Genomic DNA, 19369 nt, shown 5'->3' with positions numbered 1-19369 from the left:
ACCCGTCTCTCTCACACACAGACACACACTTCATATATTGTCATATAAGTGTGATACATTACCTAACTTTCTTTTTTTTGTCTTTTTTTTTTTTTTTTTTTTTGTCTTTTTTACAGGAAAAAATTGTTTTTAGTTTTTTTGGCCTATTCTAAATTTTGTTGTCCTGGAGTTCCTGTAACCCCCCCCCAGCCGTCCCAGGAAAGGGGATCTCTCTTTGAATGGGCTTTCCCGAGGTTTCTTCCCATCGATCTGGCCCCCCGGGGAGTTTTTCCTCGTCTTCATAGAGAGCTTGGGCTGGGTCAGGAGCTCCATCAAAATTGGCCTAATTTGATTAGTTAAATGTAATAAAATACTTTAATGTAATCAAATAAAATTTAGTAAAAGTCTGAACATTTAATTTCCATCAAAATAAAACTTGTTAAATTCAACTTTGGTGAGAATACTCTTTTATTACCATTTCAAGGATTGTTTTTTACCCAAAAAAGAAGAAAACTGAAAATGAATCAGGTTAAAGTATAACTACTGGCCTGCATTTACCAGTAAGTACAAACTCTCCACAAGTACCACTTAACTCAGGTTTCCCACGGCACCTGTGCAGAGTTTCTGTTTATGACCGTGCTCTTGTTTAAGTTGACTCCGCTCATTAATAAATCTTGTAAAAAGTTCAAGCGATTGCGTCTGCTCTTTGGTCCAACTGCACTCTCATTTCCAGTCTGTGACATGGGGGTTCCTGTCTTTCTTTCCTTTGCATTATTGTTAGGTTTTTACCTTTCAATATAAGGTGCCTTGAGGCAACCGTTGTTGTGATTTTGTGCTATATCAATCAAATACCCTCTGTAACCCTGTTGTGTTGCAACTCCAAATGGGAACATTTTTCGTGAATGCAACTGCTTCTACTGACATTTTGACTTTAAACATAAAATATTTTTGTATTTGTCAAGTAATACCACACACTACTCAAACAGGTGGTATGAACTTATTTCAAACAACTGCATAATTTGAAGGATACAGCTTACGTAAGCCAAATCTTTGTAAGCTGCAAAGACCATTAAAGTCAGGAGTGTTTGTTAAATGGGAAAGTTTAACCTACAACAGGGATACTTTGGACAGCATTGTTTGACACAGACAGGAGGATTTTTTTTATATGAAATATTAATAATGCACTAGAGCCTACATTAAATATATTATGTATAATCCAGCTGAATGAAATACAGTGGAACAATGGATTTCCATTCCATCTTGGGTTCTTTTTTTTTTTTTTTTTGTGTCCCGTTTGGATCTTTAGCCATCAGAATTGTTGTCTTAAGGCCAAGAAAGATGCAAAGCGGATTTATTTTACCAAGTGGATCATCATGGCCTTGCCATATTGGTCCATTTGATTGACCTTTATTATAATTATGTATTTATTTTATTTTCGGTTGCTACAAACGGGACAGACATGACTGGGGGATAGGACAGGGAGAAAGAATGAAAGAAAAAAAATCAAAGGGGAGAAGAGACGGTGAGAAGGGGGGGAAGAAAGGAAAAAACAAACAAACAAAACGCCTGGATCACCTGTATGGAGAAAAAAAACAGAAGAGAAAGCAAACAACTAAGAGCAACATAATAAAAACAGCACCATCACAATAAACTAGCTAGCAGTAGATAACAGTAGATACTAAATAATAAACGATATTGTGCAGCACGCAAGATTTCCATTCCATCTTGGGTTCTTAAAATGCTAGGCTAGGCTCACACCTAGTAACATCTGTAGCTTATAACATTCAACACTTATACCACACTGTAAGGAACAACAAGAAAAGTAAAACAACACACTACATTCTCATAGCTCCCAATTATTTTTTTCCAAATGTTTTTGAGCTTAATCGGCCAGTAAAATACATTATCTAAACTTAACAGGTAGCTAACGAAAGCGAGTGACTCACCGAGATTTTCCAACACAAATAACTCCACAGATGTTATTCCCTCTGGGGTCAGAGTTCGGGGGCCTAATAAAAGAGCAGCTTATTAGCACTGATATGTGTAAAAAAAAAAAAAAAGGTCTCATTAACTGCTTTGCAGCACTGCATACTTTGTTGAAAGTACACTTGACCGCCAGGGGGTGGCATCAAGATGGCGGCTTTAACGGTGGTGTGTTTTTTCAGGAGCACCGAAAGAGCGCACAATTTGCTAAGTAAGTTTATTCTCCTTCCAGTTGAATATGCCCACAAGATTATTAAACATACAAAGCTGCATTTTGTACCATCAAACTGTAATGCTAAGACGTCTTCACATGCTAAAGTCAGTGATCATGGCTATGCTAACATCGAAGCGGCTAATGTGGGCCTAAACAAACAAGAAAGCGAATAGTTATGTCTATAACTTCTGTTCCCTGAAGGAGAGGAACGAGGTACAACACATAAGTATGGGATATCACGCCCTCGCGTGTCCTGGCTGAAGAAACCTTTAATCACGCCTTTAAGGCAGATGACGTGTGATGACACGCGCACGGCCCCGCCTGCACATATAGCCGCTGTCATCACAGTCATCCCTCAGTTCGATAGCCGCTCTTCACCGAGCCAAACTGCTCAGTGGGGCCACCTTGTGTTGTACCTCGTTCCTCTCCTTCAGGGAACAGAAGTTATAGACATAATTATTCGTTCCCTTTCAGTCGATTCACTCGGTACAACACATAAGTATGGGACATATATACACGCCCCACAGAGCAGCCACCGAACCGGAATCGGACCACCACATCCTTAGTGAGTGGTAGACCCAGCAGAAAGGACAGCATGAGCCTCCGAAGGGGCTGTAACGTCCAACCGATAAAACCGCACAAAAGTGTGCGGTGATGCCCAACTAGCTGCTGCACAAATATCAGCTACAGGCACCCCTTTAAAAAGAGCCCATGAGGTTGCCATCCCTCTGGTGGAATGAGCTCCCACCCCGTGGGGCAAAGCAAGACCACTGGTGCCGTATGCCAGTGAGATAGCTTCTATAATCCAGTGGGACAGCCTCTGTTTCGACAGAGCTCTACCTCTATTCGGATTAGCGAAGCAGACAAACAGCTGGTCACATAAACGCACATCCTGAGTGCGCTCAATGTAGGTGCATAGCACACGCACTGGACAAAGAGAATGCATCCTCCTCTGCTCCTCAGATGCAAAAGGAGGGGAGCAAAAACTCAGCAACTCAAACTCCATTGAGCTAGAAGATGCAGGCATGATCTTGGGAAAATAGGCAGCATTTGGACGCAATACGACCTTGTGGCCATCAGAAGAGAACTGCGTGCAGGAGGGATGCACAGAGAGCGCATGAAGGTCACCCACTCGCTTTGCCGAAGCCAAAGCGAGAAGTAATGCAGTCTTATATGAAAGAAATTTCATATCCACAGACTCAATGGGTTCAAACGGGGGGCTACAAAGGGCCTCCAGCACCAAAGACAAGTCCCAAGCAGGGACACTGGACTTAAGCACGGGCCTCAGCCGGCGAACTCCTTTCAGAAAACGTATGGCGAGGGGATGCGCACCTAGTGTCACCCCGTCAAAGCCAATATGACAAGCAGATATAGCTGCCAAATAAACCTTAATTGTCGAAAATGAAAGGCCCTTATCCAGCAGCTCCTGCAGGAATGTCAAAACATCCACAATAGAGCACTGAAATGGGAGAGTGTGGCGGTCCTGGCACCATTGCTCGAAGGCTCGCCATTTGTAAGCGTACAAGCCTCTAGTAGATGAGGCCCTAGCGCTCTGAATTGTCGCTATCACACTAGGTGGCAAACCCTTAGCAATCAAGTTTAACCTCTCAGCAGGTAAGCATGAAGGCGCCACAGATCTGGGCGCGGATGAAACAATTCTCCCGCCTGAGAGAGGAGATCCCTGCGGAGAGGAAGCTGCCAAGGACTCGCTGCTAGCAGGCTGATTATCTCTGCATACCACGACCTTGTGGGCCACCAAGGGGCCACTAGAATCAGAGAGAGGGAATGCCGATGCACTCTCTCTAGAACTGGAGATATCATTTCCACTGGGGGAAATGCATACAGGAGCACGTCTGGCCATTGGTGCGCTAGCGCGTCCAAGCCCAAGGGTGCATCGTGGTCAATTATGGAGAAGAACAGGGGGCAGTGAGTATTTACCCTGGAAGCAAAAAGATCTATTTGCGCCTTGCCAAATAGGTCCCAAATCTGAGCCACTATTAAAGGGTGTAACCTCCATTCTCTCACCAGAGGATCCCCTCTGGAGAGAAGGTCCGGCCCCAGGTTCAGGTGGCCCGGGACATGGGTGGCTCTTAGAGACAGAAAATGAACACTGCACCATAACAGCAGAGAGCGAGACAGGAGCAGCCCGGGCTCCCTCCAAGGACCGAGAGCTAGCATGCAAGACGCGGTTACCGGCAGCCTCCTCCGGAGGTGACGCGATGCACACAAACGGTGAGAGAGAGTCCAGCGTTGAAACGCTCTCATTTTTAACAGTCCAAGTGGCACTACGGCGATCATAGATGCCATCATGCCCAACAAGCTTAATATCGTCTGGAAACACAGTCTGCGTCCCAACTGAAACTGAGCGAGGCAGCGATGAAACGCGGCCACTCTGTGCTCTGACAAACGTGCGCGGCTGGAAAGCGAGCATATTTCCAAACCGAGAAAAGTAATCTGCTGACTCGGGATTAGCGAGCTCTTTTGAAAGTTCACAGAGAACCCCAGTGTCTGAATGTGTGACAGAACCAGCGACAGCTGTGTCTCCACCTGCTCTCTGGAGCAAGGTACGAGAGCCCAGTCGTCTAGGTAGGCTAAGATGCGGATTCCTCTCTCTCTGAGGGGCGCTAGCGCTGCCTCGGCACATTTCGTAAAGGTGCGAGGAGCGAGCGACAGCCCGAACGGCAGCACTAGATATTCGTAGGCTACGCCCTCGAATGCAAACCTCAGAAACTGCCTGTGTTTCGGGTGTATAACCACATGAAAATAAACATCTGTTAGATCGATTGTTGCAAACCAATCTCCCGGGCCGACCGCATTCAAGAGCTGTCTGAGTGTTAGCATCTTGAACCTGTACGTTCGTAGATACGTGTTCAAGACTCGCAGGTCGAGGATGGGACGAGGCCCTCCCCCTTTTTTCGGAACAACAAAATAACGGCTGTACCAACCTTTGTCTCCGAAGCGGGGACCACTCGTATTGCTCTTTTCTGCAATAGCGCCTTTATTTCCTCTCTGAGTATCATGGCCGCCTCGGTGTTGACAGTCGTGTTTACGACTCTTTGGAAACGAGGCGGCTTGACCCGGAACTGCAACCGGTAACCCATGGCAACGGTTCGCAGCACCCACGGAGAGGGGGCGCAAGCGCGCCACTGAGGGAAGTGAGCAGCCAGCCGGCTGACCTGCAGCACCGTCGACGGGGCGTTGTCGCCCCCCAGTGTGTCTGCGGGGGACTGCATCACCTGCCTGACCTGGCTCATTCTGCCTGCAGGCTGAGCATTTGTGATTGTTTGAGAATAAACAACACTCTTTATTGATTGTAACATGGAAACATGTACATTTATACATTTTGTTGGAGGCACCTTTTCTGGGGCACAACAATGAAAAACAGCGGGAACACTCGATGTGGTCACCTGAACATTTAACACACCTGAACAGGGAGTTACCTGAGGCATTTTGTGTGCAGGGGTTTTGTGCTTGGGAGACAGTGTTAGGAAAGTGCAGCGCCTTCTGGGGCTGACAACCTGAACAGAACTTAAGCGGCACCTCTTGTGCGGCAACAGAGGGGTAAAAACAGCGTCTCCCTGCTGCTGGACCCCCTCTCCACTCGAAACCACAGCTAGGAGGGCTGAGGCTTCTTCCTCCTGGGCGTCGGGTCCCGCCGGGGGCCCGAGGGTGGGCCTTTGCTCCAGGCCGACTGGCGTGGCGCTCGGGCCGGAGGATGTGCTCTCGCTGGCGGCACACCCACTTCAGCAGTGGGCGCCGGTCTCTTGCCAGTCGGCAGAGGAGCGGCGGGCCTGTGAGAGCTAGCTGCGGGCTTGGGCTTGGGCTGACGTCTGGGGATGATGTCGCGCAGAGCTTCCGTCTGCTTCTTCCTCAGATCGAATCTAGCCTGAATGGCTTCAAGTGAATGTCCGAATAACCCAGCCGCAGACACTGGTGCGTCCAGATATACAGCTCTGTCCCTATCCGGGACATCAGAGAGGGTCAGCCACAGGTGCCTCTGCGCCACTACTGTCGAAGCCATCCCTCTGCCCAGGGAGAGCGCTGCACAGCGAGACGCACGGAGGATGTAATCTGTGGCGACTCTGACCTCGTTAAGAAGAGGTGCCAGCGGGCTGTCATCAGGAACCAGCGATCCGAGCTCCGCCAGGCACATTGCCTGGTACGTCTGGAGCATGGTGACAGAGCTCATGGCACGAGCAGTGCCAGCCTGAGCTCTATAAATTTTCTCCAGCTGCGAAGCAGAGAATCTGCAGTGCTTGGACGGCAGAGTTGCGGGGCCGCCGACACCATGGTTATGGGACGGGGCCAGATAAGCAGCCAGAGACGGCTCCATAGGGGGTGGGTTAGCTAAGCCAGCCCCCTCGGCGCCGTCCAATTCCATGTACTGTCCATAGCCGGGCACAGTGACGCGGGTAGACAGAGGTTTGTCCCATGATGCTGTTAGCTCGCAGAGAAAGTCTGGGAACATGGGAAGGCAGTTTTTGTCCGTTGCGCGCTCCGGTGGGAGGAAAAACCCCGCGAACCGCGACGGCTCCTGAGCTGGCGGAGGAGAGGGCCAGTCCACCTGCAGCTTTTCAGCAGCACGGCGAAACAGAGAGAAAAGAGAGGTGTCGTCGTGGCCGACCGGCGCAGCAGCGGCGGTACATTGGGCCGACAATGAGCTCTCCTGCTCATCCTCCGACAAACCATGGATGTCCAGGCCGATGTCCAGCACGTCATCGTCGTCCTGGGGAGCGCTGGCGGGCTTCAACCCAGGCTGAAGCCCGTCAGCGCTCCTGCATGGTTCCGGCTCGTCATCGGCTAACCCGTCAACATATTCCATGTGGTCAGCCCAGCTAATTGCAGGGACATCGACCGGAAAATCCTCGTCTTCGGACTCAGACGAAGCCGGGGCTCCAGACTCGGAAAGGAGAGGGTCATGCCGTGCGACAGCCGAGCGTCCCAGCACTTTTTCCACAAACGTCATCCGTCTTTCCAGGGTCGAGCGCCGGAGCTGGCGACAAAACGCACAGGCTTCGGGCTCCGTCAATGCTCTCCTAGCGTGGACGATCCCCAGGCAGACAGGGCAGGCATCGTGCTGGTCGCTGTCGTGCAAAGAGAAACCGCATCCCTGAGGACAGGGGCGAACAGAAGATTTCTGCTTTGCTCGCTTCGGTTTGGAGTCCATTCCAAAACACAAAGCAAAACGCTGCACGGGAAAACTTGAAATTAGCGCTCCGCGGGCAGCCTACACACCAACTGCGCGGTGGAAGCTAACACCAACAGGGGCAGTTAAGCTAAGTTCAAGTCGGCAGACAACGGAGCTAACTAGCAGCAGCTAGCTAGCCCAACTCAGCAGAGGTGTTCTCAGCGAGGTGAAGAGCGTAAGAACTGAGGGATGACTGTGATGACAGCGGCTATATGTGCAGGCGGGGCCGTGCGCGTGTCATCACACGTCATCTGCCTTAAAGGCGTGATTAAAGGTTTCTTCAGCCAGGACACGCGAGGGCGTGATATCCCATACTTATGTGTTGTACCGAGTGAATCGACTGAAAGGGAACGGAGCAGACTCAACGCCGCCAACTCTGTCCAAACAACCGCCAGAGGAGAAAAGAACAAAATCTTCAGAGGAAGATGGCATCTCCAATAAAACAATCTTTGAAGCCATTCTGGGACTTGAGAAGAAATTTGAAACACAACTGGAAGATATCAGAGAACAAAACAGACAGAGTGCAGCTATGGTCGCCAGTTTGGCTAAGGCTGTAGAGCAGGGGTGCCCAATCCTAGTCCTCGAGAGCTACTGTCCTGCAGTTTTTAGATGCATCCCTAATGGTTTGATTACCTCTTCAGCATGCCATCAAGTTTGGCAAAGGCCTGATAACAAGCCATTCATTTGATTCAGGTGTGTCAAAACAAGGATGCATCTAAAACCTGCAGGACGGTAGCTCTCGAGGACTGGGATTGGACACCCCTGCTGTAGAGTTTAACACTGCATAGATGGTCGATTGTAAAATTAAAGTTGCTAAACTAGAAAATGCGAATGAACAGCTGCTTAAAGAAAAACGGCAATTTGATATATATTTTTTTTTAATTTGGAAAAGAGTAGGCAAAAATAAATTTTATATCTTCCTTCTTAATTGATGGCATTGAATGTGAGGAGCCTAAAATTTTGCAAGATGAAGTTTATACATTCTATTCCAATCTATATTCCTCACAGTTCTCCCAAGCAGACTGTGATGTCTGATTTGATCAAATAAATAATTTAATCCCTCAAATTGATGAATCATTTAAGGAATTTTGTGAATCTGATTTTAGAATTGAAGAGTTAGATGCATCTGTTAAGAAAATGGCGTTTAATAAATCCCCTGGTCCAGATGGGCTTAAAGTTAATTTCTTCAATTTTTCAGGGAAGACTTAAGGGAAATTTTATTTAAAGCTATATTGGTTTTAAATAAAGCCAATATAGCTTTAATAAAAACAACCCAATACATTTAATCTTATGTAAGCAGTATATACATGAATGTCAATTTTTTTTAAGACCAAACCAACCTTAGTTCACTGGAAGAACGACTTAAACCTGTTTATTAAATCCGTGACTTTGATTAAAAAGAAAAAGGCTACATATTTTGCTTCCTTTTTGGAAGATTTAGATTTGTTGAATTAATACTTTGATAATTTCCTGTATTTCACATGGGTTAAAAAAGATATATTAAATATATTTGTTTATGCTTTTTAAAGAACATATTTTAACATTGGACTCAACAACAAATAAATCCTCGCTAACAAAAAAGGAACTTCAAGCGCCAAATTGCTTTATATTTCTTCACTTAAATATACAGGCAGCAAGTAGGGGTGACATGGGCCCCAAGTTTGAGGTGTTAGGCCTTAAACTGGACTAATCAACATAAGGATGGAAGCCACTGTGGAACTTTTTCAGTAAGTTGAGTTTTGTACGTGTTTTGTAAGTTAATCAGTAAATTAACACCAATAGCTAGTTAACCTTAGCAATTCACACAACAACTGGGTGTTGGGTAACTATGATGTTTTTATTTTAGAAAATAGTCCGTACACATGAATTAATGTACTTTAATATAAAAATGGAAGGTGATACAACCTCAAAAGCATGGTTGCCTCTAGATTTAAAAAGAGAAATAAGGTCTAGTAGTTTCACTATATAAAGAATAAATGCAAAATTTAAAAAGAACTGTTATAGCTGGATATATCGACGACTTATTCAATTATATGAAATGTTATGGCTTCGTGTGCCACAGTGTTTTTCTTTAAACTCCTTGGGAACACTTTTACTGGCAGTCGGTGATGTCACTGAAAGGCAAGATTCTGTTGCCATAGTCTCCTGAGTTTATTTTGAAAGCTCACTTACAGAACTCGCTTAAACAGCTTAGAAAGGACCAGCACACACATTTGAAGAAATATTCACTACGTTTTCCTGTTTCAAACATTTTAAAAATTAAGATGAACAAGGAAACGAGAAAAAGTACAAGTCCAGCAGATAAGAAAGATCCAGGAGATCAAAGTAAGTAAACAAATACATCAAATCTGTGTAAAATCCCCCAAATAACAGAATCTACATTTCTAAAAATGTTGACACTCTGTGTAAAAATGAATCATTTGAATCCTGTGTTTGAGTGAAAATAGCAGAAATACAACATGTCTAATCAAAGAAAGGTTACTGGGGCACTTTGTCTTTGGTAAAATAACGGGACAAGTTTATTCTTGGACTCAGCAGTAAAAACAGACCAACAAGTGTCATGAAGATCTAAGACTTAGTAGACCTAGTATGGACTGGTGTTGCTCTGTTTTTATCAAAAGGATAAACTTATTAGAATGCCATAAAAATCCTTCCAGTCCTGATGTCGAGCACTCTTTTTTACTACTGTGTTGTTGTTGTTGTGTACAGACTCTAAGAACAGGATGGCTAAAAGAAAGGCCAGTCCTGAAAGGAAGACCCCCGTAAAAAGGAGGAGGGTCACTGAGCAGGCTGCTCCTTCCACCAGCTCAGACGCTCATGAGGTCAAAGGAGTGAAGCGTAAGGTCCAGCAAGATGCAGCGGGCACAACCAGTCCAGCAAAGAAGCCTAAACTTGCTGAGCCTACGAGCGGTGACAAGGAGCAAGCGTCTTCCTCCTTGGACGCTGGTAAAGGTAGACTAATTAGTTGAGTGAGGGGTAGATTAAGGAGATGAAGGAGATATTTGTGTCTATGATCTAATGAGCTGATGTGCTTTTGGTGTTTTCCACATCTGCAGACTGCAGTCAAAGCACAAAGCACGGGTGCATGAAAGATGGCAGGAGGAAGTCTGCAGGAGACAGCAAAGAGCCACCCAAGAGAAAGAAAGGGGACAAAACCAAACACAGCGCCCAAACTTCAGCAGCTGACCAGAGACGTAAGTAGCAAGCAGCTTGGCTTTTATACTCTGGTGAAGAGCAAAATGAACATTTAGGCTACAGCAGAGAGTCATTTGTGTCACAGCTGTAGTAAAACAACACGTGTGTTTGTCTTTTCAGGTGAATTCCAGGCCAGATACGTGGAGGAGCACCATCTTGGAGGAGGCGGCTGTGGAGCAGTGTTTGCTGGCTACCGGATAACGGATCGTTGCCCAGTAAGTGTTCAGATGGTGGGAGTAAGACAGGCAGTAACGCAGATAACGGATAATATCGTAAGCTGAGACGTGTGCTGTTTCACACCTTTAGTGATGTCATACGGAGGAAATGCTCACCAATGCTCTGTGTCTTTTAGGTAGCCATCAAACACATTCCAAAGGACAGAATCCCCATCAAAGTGACGGTAAGTGTGCAACACTTGAACTGTTTTTACATTCCTGGACTGAGTGCAGCGTTCACCTGTGGAACGTCTCTTCCTCATCATCCACTTTGTTGGAATATATCAGGGTGAAAACGGGAAGCGGGTCTCGGTGGAAGTGGCCATTATGCTGAAGCTTGCAGCTGAAGCGGATGGACCAGTGGGAGCGTCAGCACCCGTGTCTCTGCTGGACTGGTTTGACCTCGGCACAGAGCTGATCCTGGTGCTGGAGAGACCCATCCCCGCTGTGGACCTGCATGATTACATAACAGCAAATGGAGGATGTTTACCAGAGGAAAAGGCCAAGGTAAGTTGACTGGAAGAGCCTTAGACTGTACAGCATTCAATCAAAGCACAGAGTATCAGAGAAGCGTCAACCCATTGACTCATTACTGTCTTTTTCATCTTTTCCAGGTCATTCTGAAGCAGCTGGTTGATGCAGCGAAGCACCTGGAGGATAAACACATCTTTCACCGGGACATCAAGAGTGAGAACATTCTGATTGAGACCGGCTCAGATGTGCCTCGTGTTCGTATCATCGACTTTGGACTGAGCTGCTTTGCTAAGGAGCGATCGGTGTACCGCCTCTTCTATGGTAACATATTCAGCTCCTGCTCTTCACACATGTAGCAATTTGTGCCTTTTGTTTTACAAGAAATTGTCATTGTGTCTGTTTATTAGGTACACCTATTCACACCCCTCCCGAATGTTACGGCCGCAAAAAATACAGGGCTGGACCCACCACGGTGTGGCAAATGGGAGTGGTGCTGTATGAAGCGCTTCATGTGGGGGACTTTAATACCATGACGTTCCTCCAAAAGGAACTGAAATTCAACAAGGATCTGTCGCCACGTAAGAAAACGTCACGCTTCAACATTCACTGATGGCTTGGATCACTGGAACTATCATCTTCATCTTTTTCCTCCTTTCTTTCTCTCCAGACTGCCGGAACTTCTTGGACGCATGTTTAACCAACGTCCCGGAGAAGCGCCCAACGCTGGGGGACCTCCAGCTTCACCCCTGGCTCAGATAAACCCGTCTCTCTCACACACAGACACACACTTCATATATTGTCATATAAGTGTGATACATTACCTAACTTTCTTTTCTTTGTCTTTGTCTTTTTTTTTTTTTTTTTTTTGTCTTTTTTACAGGAAAAAATTGTTTTTAGTTTTTTTGGCCTATTCTAAATTTTGTTGTCCTGGAGTTCCTGTAACCCCCCCCCCAGCCGTCCCAGGAAAGGGGATCTCTCTTTGAATGGGCTTTCCCGAGGTTTCTTCCCATCGATCTGGCCCCCCGGGGAGTTTTTCCTCGTCTTCATAGAGAGCTTGGGCTGGGTCAGGAGCTCCATCAAAATTGGCCTAATTTGATTAGTTAAATGTAATAAAATACTTTAATGTAATCAAATAAAATTTAGTAAAAGTCTGAACATTTAATTTCCATCAAAATAAAACTTGTTAAATTCAACTTTGGTGAGAATACTCTTTTATTACCATTTCAAGGATTGTTTTTTACCCAAAAAAGAAGAAAACTGAAAATGAATCAGGTTAAAGTATAACTACTGGCCTGCATTTACCAGTAAGTACAAACTCTCCACAAGTACCACTTAACTCAGGTTTCCCACGGCACCTGTGCAGAGTTTCTGTTTATGACCGTGCTCTTGTTTAAGTTGACTCCGCTCATTAATAAATCTTGTAAAAAGTTCAAGCGATTGCGTCTGCTCTTTGGTCCAACTGCACTCTCATTTCCAGTCTGTGACATGGGGGTTCCTGTCTTTCTTTCCTTTGCATTATTGTTAGGTTTTTACCTTTCAATATAAGGTGCCTTGAGGCAACCGTTGTTGTGATTTTGTGCTATATCAATCAAATACCCTCTGTAACCCTGTTGTGTTGCAACTCCAAATGGGAACATTTTTCGTGAATGCAACTGCTTCTACTGACATTTTGACTTTAAACATAAAATATTTTTGTATTTGTCAAGTAATACCACACACTACTCAAACAGGTGGTATGAACTTATTTCAAACAACTGCATAATTTGAAGGATACAGCTTACGTAAGCCAAATCTTTGTAAGCTGCAAAGACCATTAAAGTCAGGAGTGTTTGTTAAATGGGAAAGTTTAACCTACAACAGGGATACTTTGGACAGCATTGTTTGACACAGACAGGAGGATTTTTTTTATATGAAATATTAATAATGCACTAGAGCCTACATTAAATATATTATGTATAATCCAGCTGAATGAAATACAGTGGAACAATGGATTTCCATTCCATCTTGGGTTCTTTTTTTTTTTTTTTTGTGTCCCGTTTGGATCTTTAGCCATCAGAATTGTTGTCTTAAGGCCAAGAAAGATGCAAAGCGGATTTATTTTACCAAGTGGATCATCATGGCCTTGCCATATTGGTCCATTTGATTGACCTTTATTATAATTATGTATTTATTTTATTTTCGGTTGCTACAAACGGGACAGACATGACTGGGGGATAGGACAGGGAGAAAGAATGAAAGAAAAAAAATCAAAGGGGAGAAGAGACGGTGAGAAGGGGGGGAAGAAAGGAAAAAACAAACAAACAAAACGCCTGGATCACCTGTATGGAGAAAAAAAACAGAAGAGAAAGCAAACAACTAAGAGCAACATAATAAAAACAGCACCATCACAATAAACTAGCTAGCAGTAGATAACAGTAGATACTAAATAATAAACGATATTGTGCAGCACGCAAGATTTCCATTCCATCTTGGGTTCTTAAAATGCTAGGCTAGGCTCACACCTAGTAACATCTGTAGCTTATAACATTCAACACTTATACCACACTGTAAGGAACAACAAGAAAAGTAAAACAACACACTACATTCTCATAGCTCCCGATTATTTTTTTCCAAATGTTTTTGAGCTTAATCGGCCAGTAAAATACATTATCTAAACTTAACAGGTAACTAACGAAAGCGAGTGACTCACCGAGATTTTCCAACACAAATAACTCCACAGATGTTATTCCCTCTGGGGTCAGAGTTCGGGGGCCTAATAAAAGAGCAGCTTATTAGCACTGATATGTGTAAAAAAAAAAAAAAAAGGTCTCATTAACTGCTTTGCAGCACTGCATACTTTGTTGAAAGTACACTTGACCGCCAGGGGGTGGCATCAAGATGGCGGCTTTAACGGTGGTGTGTTTTTTCAGGAGCACCGAAAGAGCGCACAATTTGCTAAGTAAGTTTATTCTCCTTCCAGTTGAATATGCCCACAAGATTATTAAACATACAAAGCTGCATTTTGTACCATCAAACTGTAATGCTAAGACGTCTTCACATGCTAAAGTCAGTGATCATGGCTATGCTAACATCGAAGCGGCTAATGTGAGCCTAAACAAACAAGAAAGCGAATAGTTATGTCTATAACTTCTGTTCCCTGAAGGAGAGGAACGAGGTACAACACATAAGTATGGGATATCACGCCCTCGCGTGTCCTGGCTGAAGAAACCTTTAATCACGCCTTTAAGGCAGATGACGTGTGATGACACGCGCACGGCCCCGCCTGCACATATAGCCGCTGTCATCACAGTCATCCCTCAGTTCGATAGCCGCTCTTCACCGAGCCAAACTGCTCAGTGGGGCCACCTTGTGTTGTACCTCGTTCCTCTCCTTCAGGGAACAGAAGTTATAGACATAATTATTCGTTCCCTTTCAGTCGATTCACTCGGTACAACACATAAGTATGGGACATATATACACGCCCCACAGAGCAGCCACCGAACCGGAATCGGACCACCACATCCTTAGTGAGTGGTAGACCCAGCAGAAAGGACAGCATGAGCCTCCGAAGGGGCTGTAACGTCCAACCGATAAAACCGCACAAAAGTGTGCGGTGATGCCCAACTAGCTGCCGCACAAATATCAGCTACAGGCACCCCTTTAAAAAGAGCCCATGAGGTTGCCATCCCTCTGGTGGAATGAGCTCCCACCCCGTGGGGCAAAGCAAGACCACTGGTGCCGTATGCCAGTGAGATAGCTTCTATAATCCAGTGGGACAGCCTCTGTTTCGACAGAGCTCTACCTCTATTCGGATTAGCGAAGCAGACAAACAGCTGGTCACATAAACGCACATCCTGAGTGCGCTCAATGTAGGTGCATAGCACACGCACTGGACAAAGAGAATGCATCCTCCTCTGCTCCTCAGATGCAAAAGGAGGGGAGCAAAAACTCAGCAACTCAAACTCCATTGAGCTAGAAGATGCAGGCATGATCTTGGGAAAATAGGCAGCATTTGGACGCAATACGACCTTGTGGCCATCAGAAGAGAACTGCGTGCAGGAGGGATGCACAGAGAGCGCATGAAGGTCACCCACTCGCTTTGCCGAAGCCAAAGCGAGAAGTAATGCAGTCTTATATGAAAGAAATTTCATATCCACAGACTCAATGGGTTCAAACGGGGGGCTACAAAGGGCCTCCAGCACCAAAGACAAGTCCCAAGCAGGGACACTGGACTTAAGCACGGGCCTCAGCCGGCGAACTCCTTTCAGAAAACGTATGGCGAGGGGATGCGCACCTAGTGTCACCCCGTCAAAGCCAATATGACAAGCAGATATAGCTGCCAAATAAACCTTAATTGTCGAAAATGAAAGGCCCTTATCCAGCAGCTCCTGCAGGAATGTCAAAACATCCACAATAGAGCACTGAAATGGGAGAGTGTGGCGGTCCTGGCACCATTGCTCGAAGGCTCGCCATTTGTAAGCGTACAAGCCTCTAGTAGATGAGGCCCTAGCGCTCTGAATTGTCGCTATCACACTAGGTGGCAAACCCTTAGCAATCAAGTTTAACCTCTCAGCAGGTAAGCATGAAGGCGCCACAGATCTGGGCGCGGATGAAACAATTCTCCCGCCTGAGAGAGGAGATCCCTGCGGAGAGGAAGCTGCCAAGGACTCGCTGCTAGCAGGCTGATTATCTCTGCATACCACGACCTTGTGGGCCACCAAGGGGCCACTAGAATCAGAGAGAGGGAATGCCGATGCACTCTCTCTAGAACTGGAGATATCATTTCCACTGGGGGAAATGCATACAGGAGCACGTCTGGCCATTGGTGCGCTAGCGCGTCCAAGCCCAAGGGTGCATCGTGGTCAATTATGGAGAAGAACAGGGGGCAGTGAGTATTTACCCTGGAAGCAAAAAGATCTATTTGCGCCTTGCCAAATAGGTCCCAAATCTGAGCCACTATTAAAGGGTGTAACCTCCATTCTCTCACCAGAGGATCCCCTCTGGAGAGAAGGTCCGGCCCCAGGTTCAGGTGGCCCGGGACATGGGTGGCTCTTAGAGACAGAAAATGAACACTGCACCATAACAGCAGAGAGCGAGACAGGAGCAGCCCGGGCTCCCTCCAAGGACCGAGAGCTAGCATGCAAGACGCGGTTACCGGCAGCCTCCTCCGGAGGTGACGCGATGCACACAAACGGTGAGAGAGAGTCCAGCGTTGAAACGCTCTCATTTTTAACAGTCCAAGTGGCACTACGGCGATCATAGATGCCATCATGCCCAACAAGCTTAATATCGTCTGGAAACACAGTCTGCGTCCCAACTGAAACTGAGCGAGGCAGCGATGAAACGCGGCCACTCTGTGCTCTGACAAACGTGCGCGGCTGGAAAGCGAGCATATTTCCAAACCGAGAAAAGTAATCTGCTGACTCGGGATTAGCGAGCTCTTTTGAAAGTTCACAGAGAACCCCAGTGTCTGAATGTGTGACAGAACCAGCGACAGCTGTGTCTCCACCTGCTCTCTGGAGCAAGGTACGAGAGCCCAGTCGTCTAGGTAGGCTAAGATGCGGATTCCTCTCTCTCTGAGGGGCGCTAGCGCTGCCTCGGCACATTTCGTAAAGGTGCGAGGAGCGAGCGACAGCCCGAACGGCAGCACTAGATATTCGTAGGCTACGCCCTCGAATGCAAACCTCAGAAACTGCCTGTGTTTCGGGTGTATAACCACATGAACATAAACATCTGTTAGATCGATTGTTGCAAACCAATCTCCCGGGCCGACCGCATTCAAGAGCTGTCTGAGTGTTAGCATCTTGAACCTGTACGTTCGTAGATACGTGTTCAAGACTCGCAGGTCGAGGATGGGACGAGGCCCTCCCCCTTTTTTCGGAACAACAAAATAACAGCTGTACCAACCTTTGTCTCCGAAGCGGGGACCACTCGTATTGCTCTTTTCTGCAATAGCGCCTTTATTTCCTCTCTGAGTATCATGGCCGCCTCGGTGTTGACAGTCGTGTTTACGACTCTTTGGAAACGAGGCGGCTTGACCCGGAACTGCAACCGGTAACCCATGGCAACGGTTCGCAGCACCCACGGAGAGGGGGCGCAAGCGCGCCACTGAGGGAAGTGAGCAGCCAGCCGGCTGACCTGCAGCACCGTCGACGGGGCGTTGTCGCCCCCCAGTGTGTCTGCGGGGGACTGCATCACCTGCCTGACCTGGCTCATTCTGCCTGCAGGCTGAGCATTTGTGATTGTTTGAGAATAAACAACACTCTTTATTGATTGTAACATGGAAACATGTACATTTATACATTTTGTTGGAGGCACCTTTTCTGGGGCACAACAATGAAAAACAGCGGGAACACTCGATGTGGTCACCTGAACATTTAACACACCTGAACAGGGAGTTACCTGAGGCATTTTGTGTGCAGGGGTTTTGTGCTTGGGAGACAGTGTTAGGAAAGTGCAGCGCCTTCTGGGGCTGACAACCTGAACAGAACTTAAGCGGCACCTCTTGTGCGGCAACAGAGGGGTAAAAACAGCGTCTCCCTGCTGCTGGACCCCCTCTCCACTCGAAACCACAGCTAGGAGGGCTGAGGCTTCTTCCTCCTGGGCGTCGGGTCCCGCCGGGGGCCCGAGGGTGGGCCTTTGCTCCAGGCCGACTGGCGTGGCGCTCGGGCCGGAGGATGTGCTCTCGCTGGCGGCACACCCACTTCAGCAGTGGGCGCCGGTCTCTTGCCAGTCGGCAGAGGAGCGGCGGGCCTGTGAGAGCTAGCTGCGGGCTTGGGCTTGGGCTGACGTCTGGGGATGATGTCGCGCAGAGCTTCCGTCTGCTTCTTCCTCAGATCGAATCTAGCCTGAATGGCTTCAAGTGAATGTCCGAATAACCCAGCCGCAGACACTGGTGCGTCCAGATATACAGCTCTGTCCCTATCCGGGACATCAGAGAGGGTCAGCCACAGGTGCCTCTGCGCCACTACTGTCGAAGCCATCCCTCTGCCCAGGGAGAGCGCTGCACAGCGAGACGCACGGAGGATGTAATCTGTGGCGACTCTGACCTCGTTAAGAAGAGGTGCCAGCGGGCTGTCATCAGGAACCAGCGATCCGAGCTCCGCCAGGCACATTGCCTGGTACGTCTGGAGCATGGTGACAGAGCTCATGGCACGAGCAGTGCCAGCCTGAGCTCTATAAATTTTCTCCAGCTGCGAAGCAGAGAATCTGCAGTGCTTGGACGGCAGAGTTGCGGGGCCGCCGACACCATGGTTATGGGACGGGGCCAGATAAGCAGCCAGAGACGGCTCCATAGGGGGTGGGTTAGCTAAGCCAGCCCCCTCGGCGCCGTCCAATTCCATGTACTGTCCATAGCCGGGCACAGTGACGCGGGTAGACAGAGGTTTGTCCCATGATGCTGTTAGCTCGCAGAGAAAGTCTGGGAACATGGGAAGGCAGTTTTTGTCCGTTGCGCGCTCCGGTGGGAGGAAAAACCCCGCGAACCGCGACGGCTCCTGAGCTGGCGGAGGAGAGGGCCAGTCCACCTGCAGCTTTTCAGCAGCACGGCGAAACAGAGAGAAAAGAGAGGTGTCGTCGTGGCCGACCGGCGCAGCAGCGGCGGTACATTGGGCCGACAATGAGCTCTCCTGCTCATCCTCCGACAAACCATGGATGTCCAGGCCGATGTCCAGCACGTCATCGTCGTCCTGGGGAGCGCTGGCGGGCTTCAACCCAGGCTGAAGCCCGTCAGCGCTCCTGCATGGTTCCGGCTCGTCATCGGCTAACCCGTCAACATATTCCATGTGGTCAGCCCAGCTAATTGCAGGGACATCGACCGGAAAATCCTCGTCTTCGGACTCAGACGAAGCCGGGGCTCCAGACTCGGAAAGGAGAGGGTCATGCCGTGCGACAGCCGAGCGTCCCAGCACTTTTTCCACAAACGTCATCCGTCTTTCCAGGGTCGAGCGCCGGAGCTGGCGACAAAACGCACAGGCTTCGGGCTCCGTCAACGCTCTCCTAGCGTGGACGATCCCCAGGCAGACAGGGCAGGCATCGTGCTGGTCGCTGTCGTGCAAAGAGAAACCGCATCCCTGAGGACAGGGGCGAACAGAAGATTTCTGCTTTGCTCGCTTCGGTTTGGAGTCCATTCCAAAACACAAA

General features: G+C 47.6%; 1 protein-coding gene across 1 annotated transcript; it reads left to right on the top strand.

The window, feature by feature from the left end:
- The first annotated feature begins 10786 nt into the window (after window positions 1-10786).
- Window positions 10787-12007, top strand: LOC146381172 (serine/threonine-protein kinase pim-1-like). The gene is made up of 6 exons (XM_084938600.1): window positions 10787-10795; window positions 10912-10959; window positions 11063-11281; window positions 11389-11569; window positions 11656-11826; window positions 11916-12007. Exons 1-6 carry the CDS (start codon window positions 10787-10789, stop codon window positions 12005-12007), a joined length of 720 nt encoding a protein of 239 aa, XP_084794726.1.
- Window positions 12008-19369: the final 7362 nt, after the last annotated feature.

This window comes from Perissodus microlepis, chromosome 8, assembly GCF_051167445.1.
Source record: "Perissodus microlepis isolate ML-2025 ecotype Zambia chromosome 8, ASM5116744v1, whole genome shotgun sequence".
Classification (NCBI taxonomy): Eukaryota; Metazoa; Chordata; class Actinopteri; order Cichliformes; family Cichlidae; genus Perissodus; species Perissodus microlepis.
The sequence above is the reverse complement of the archived record's forward strand: the minus strand, read 5'-3'. Positions and strand labels throughout refer to the sequence as shown.

Bases quoted from the DNA above. Each gene is read 5' to 3' on its own strand.
- LOC146381172 (XM_084938600.1), top strand. The intron at 10,960-11,062 runs GTAAGTGTGCAA...GGAATATATCAG, and splicing joins GAATCCCCATCAAAGTGACG to GGTGAAAACGGGAAGCGGGT. The intron at 11,827-11,915 runs GTAAGAAAACGT...CTTTCTCTCCAG, and splicing joins CAACAAGGATCTGTCGCCAC to ACTGCCGGAACTTCTTGGAC.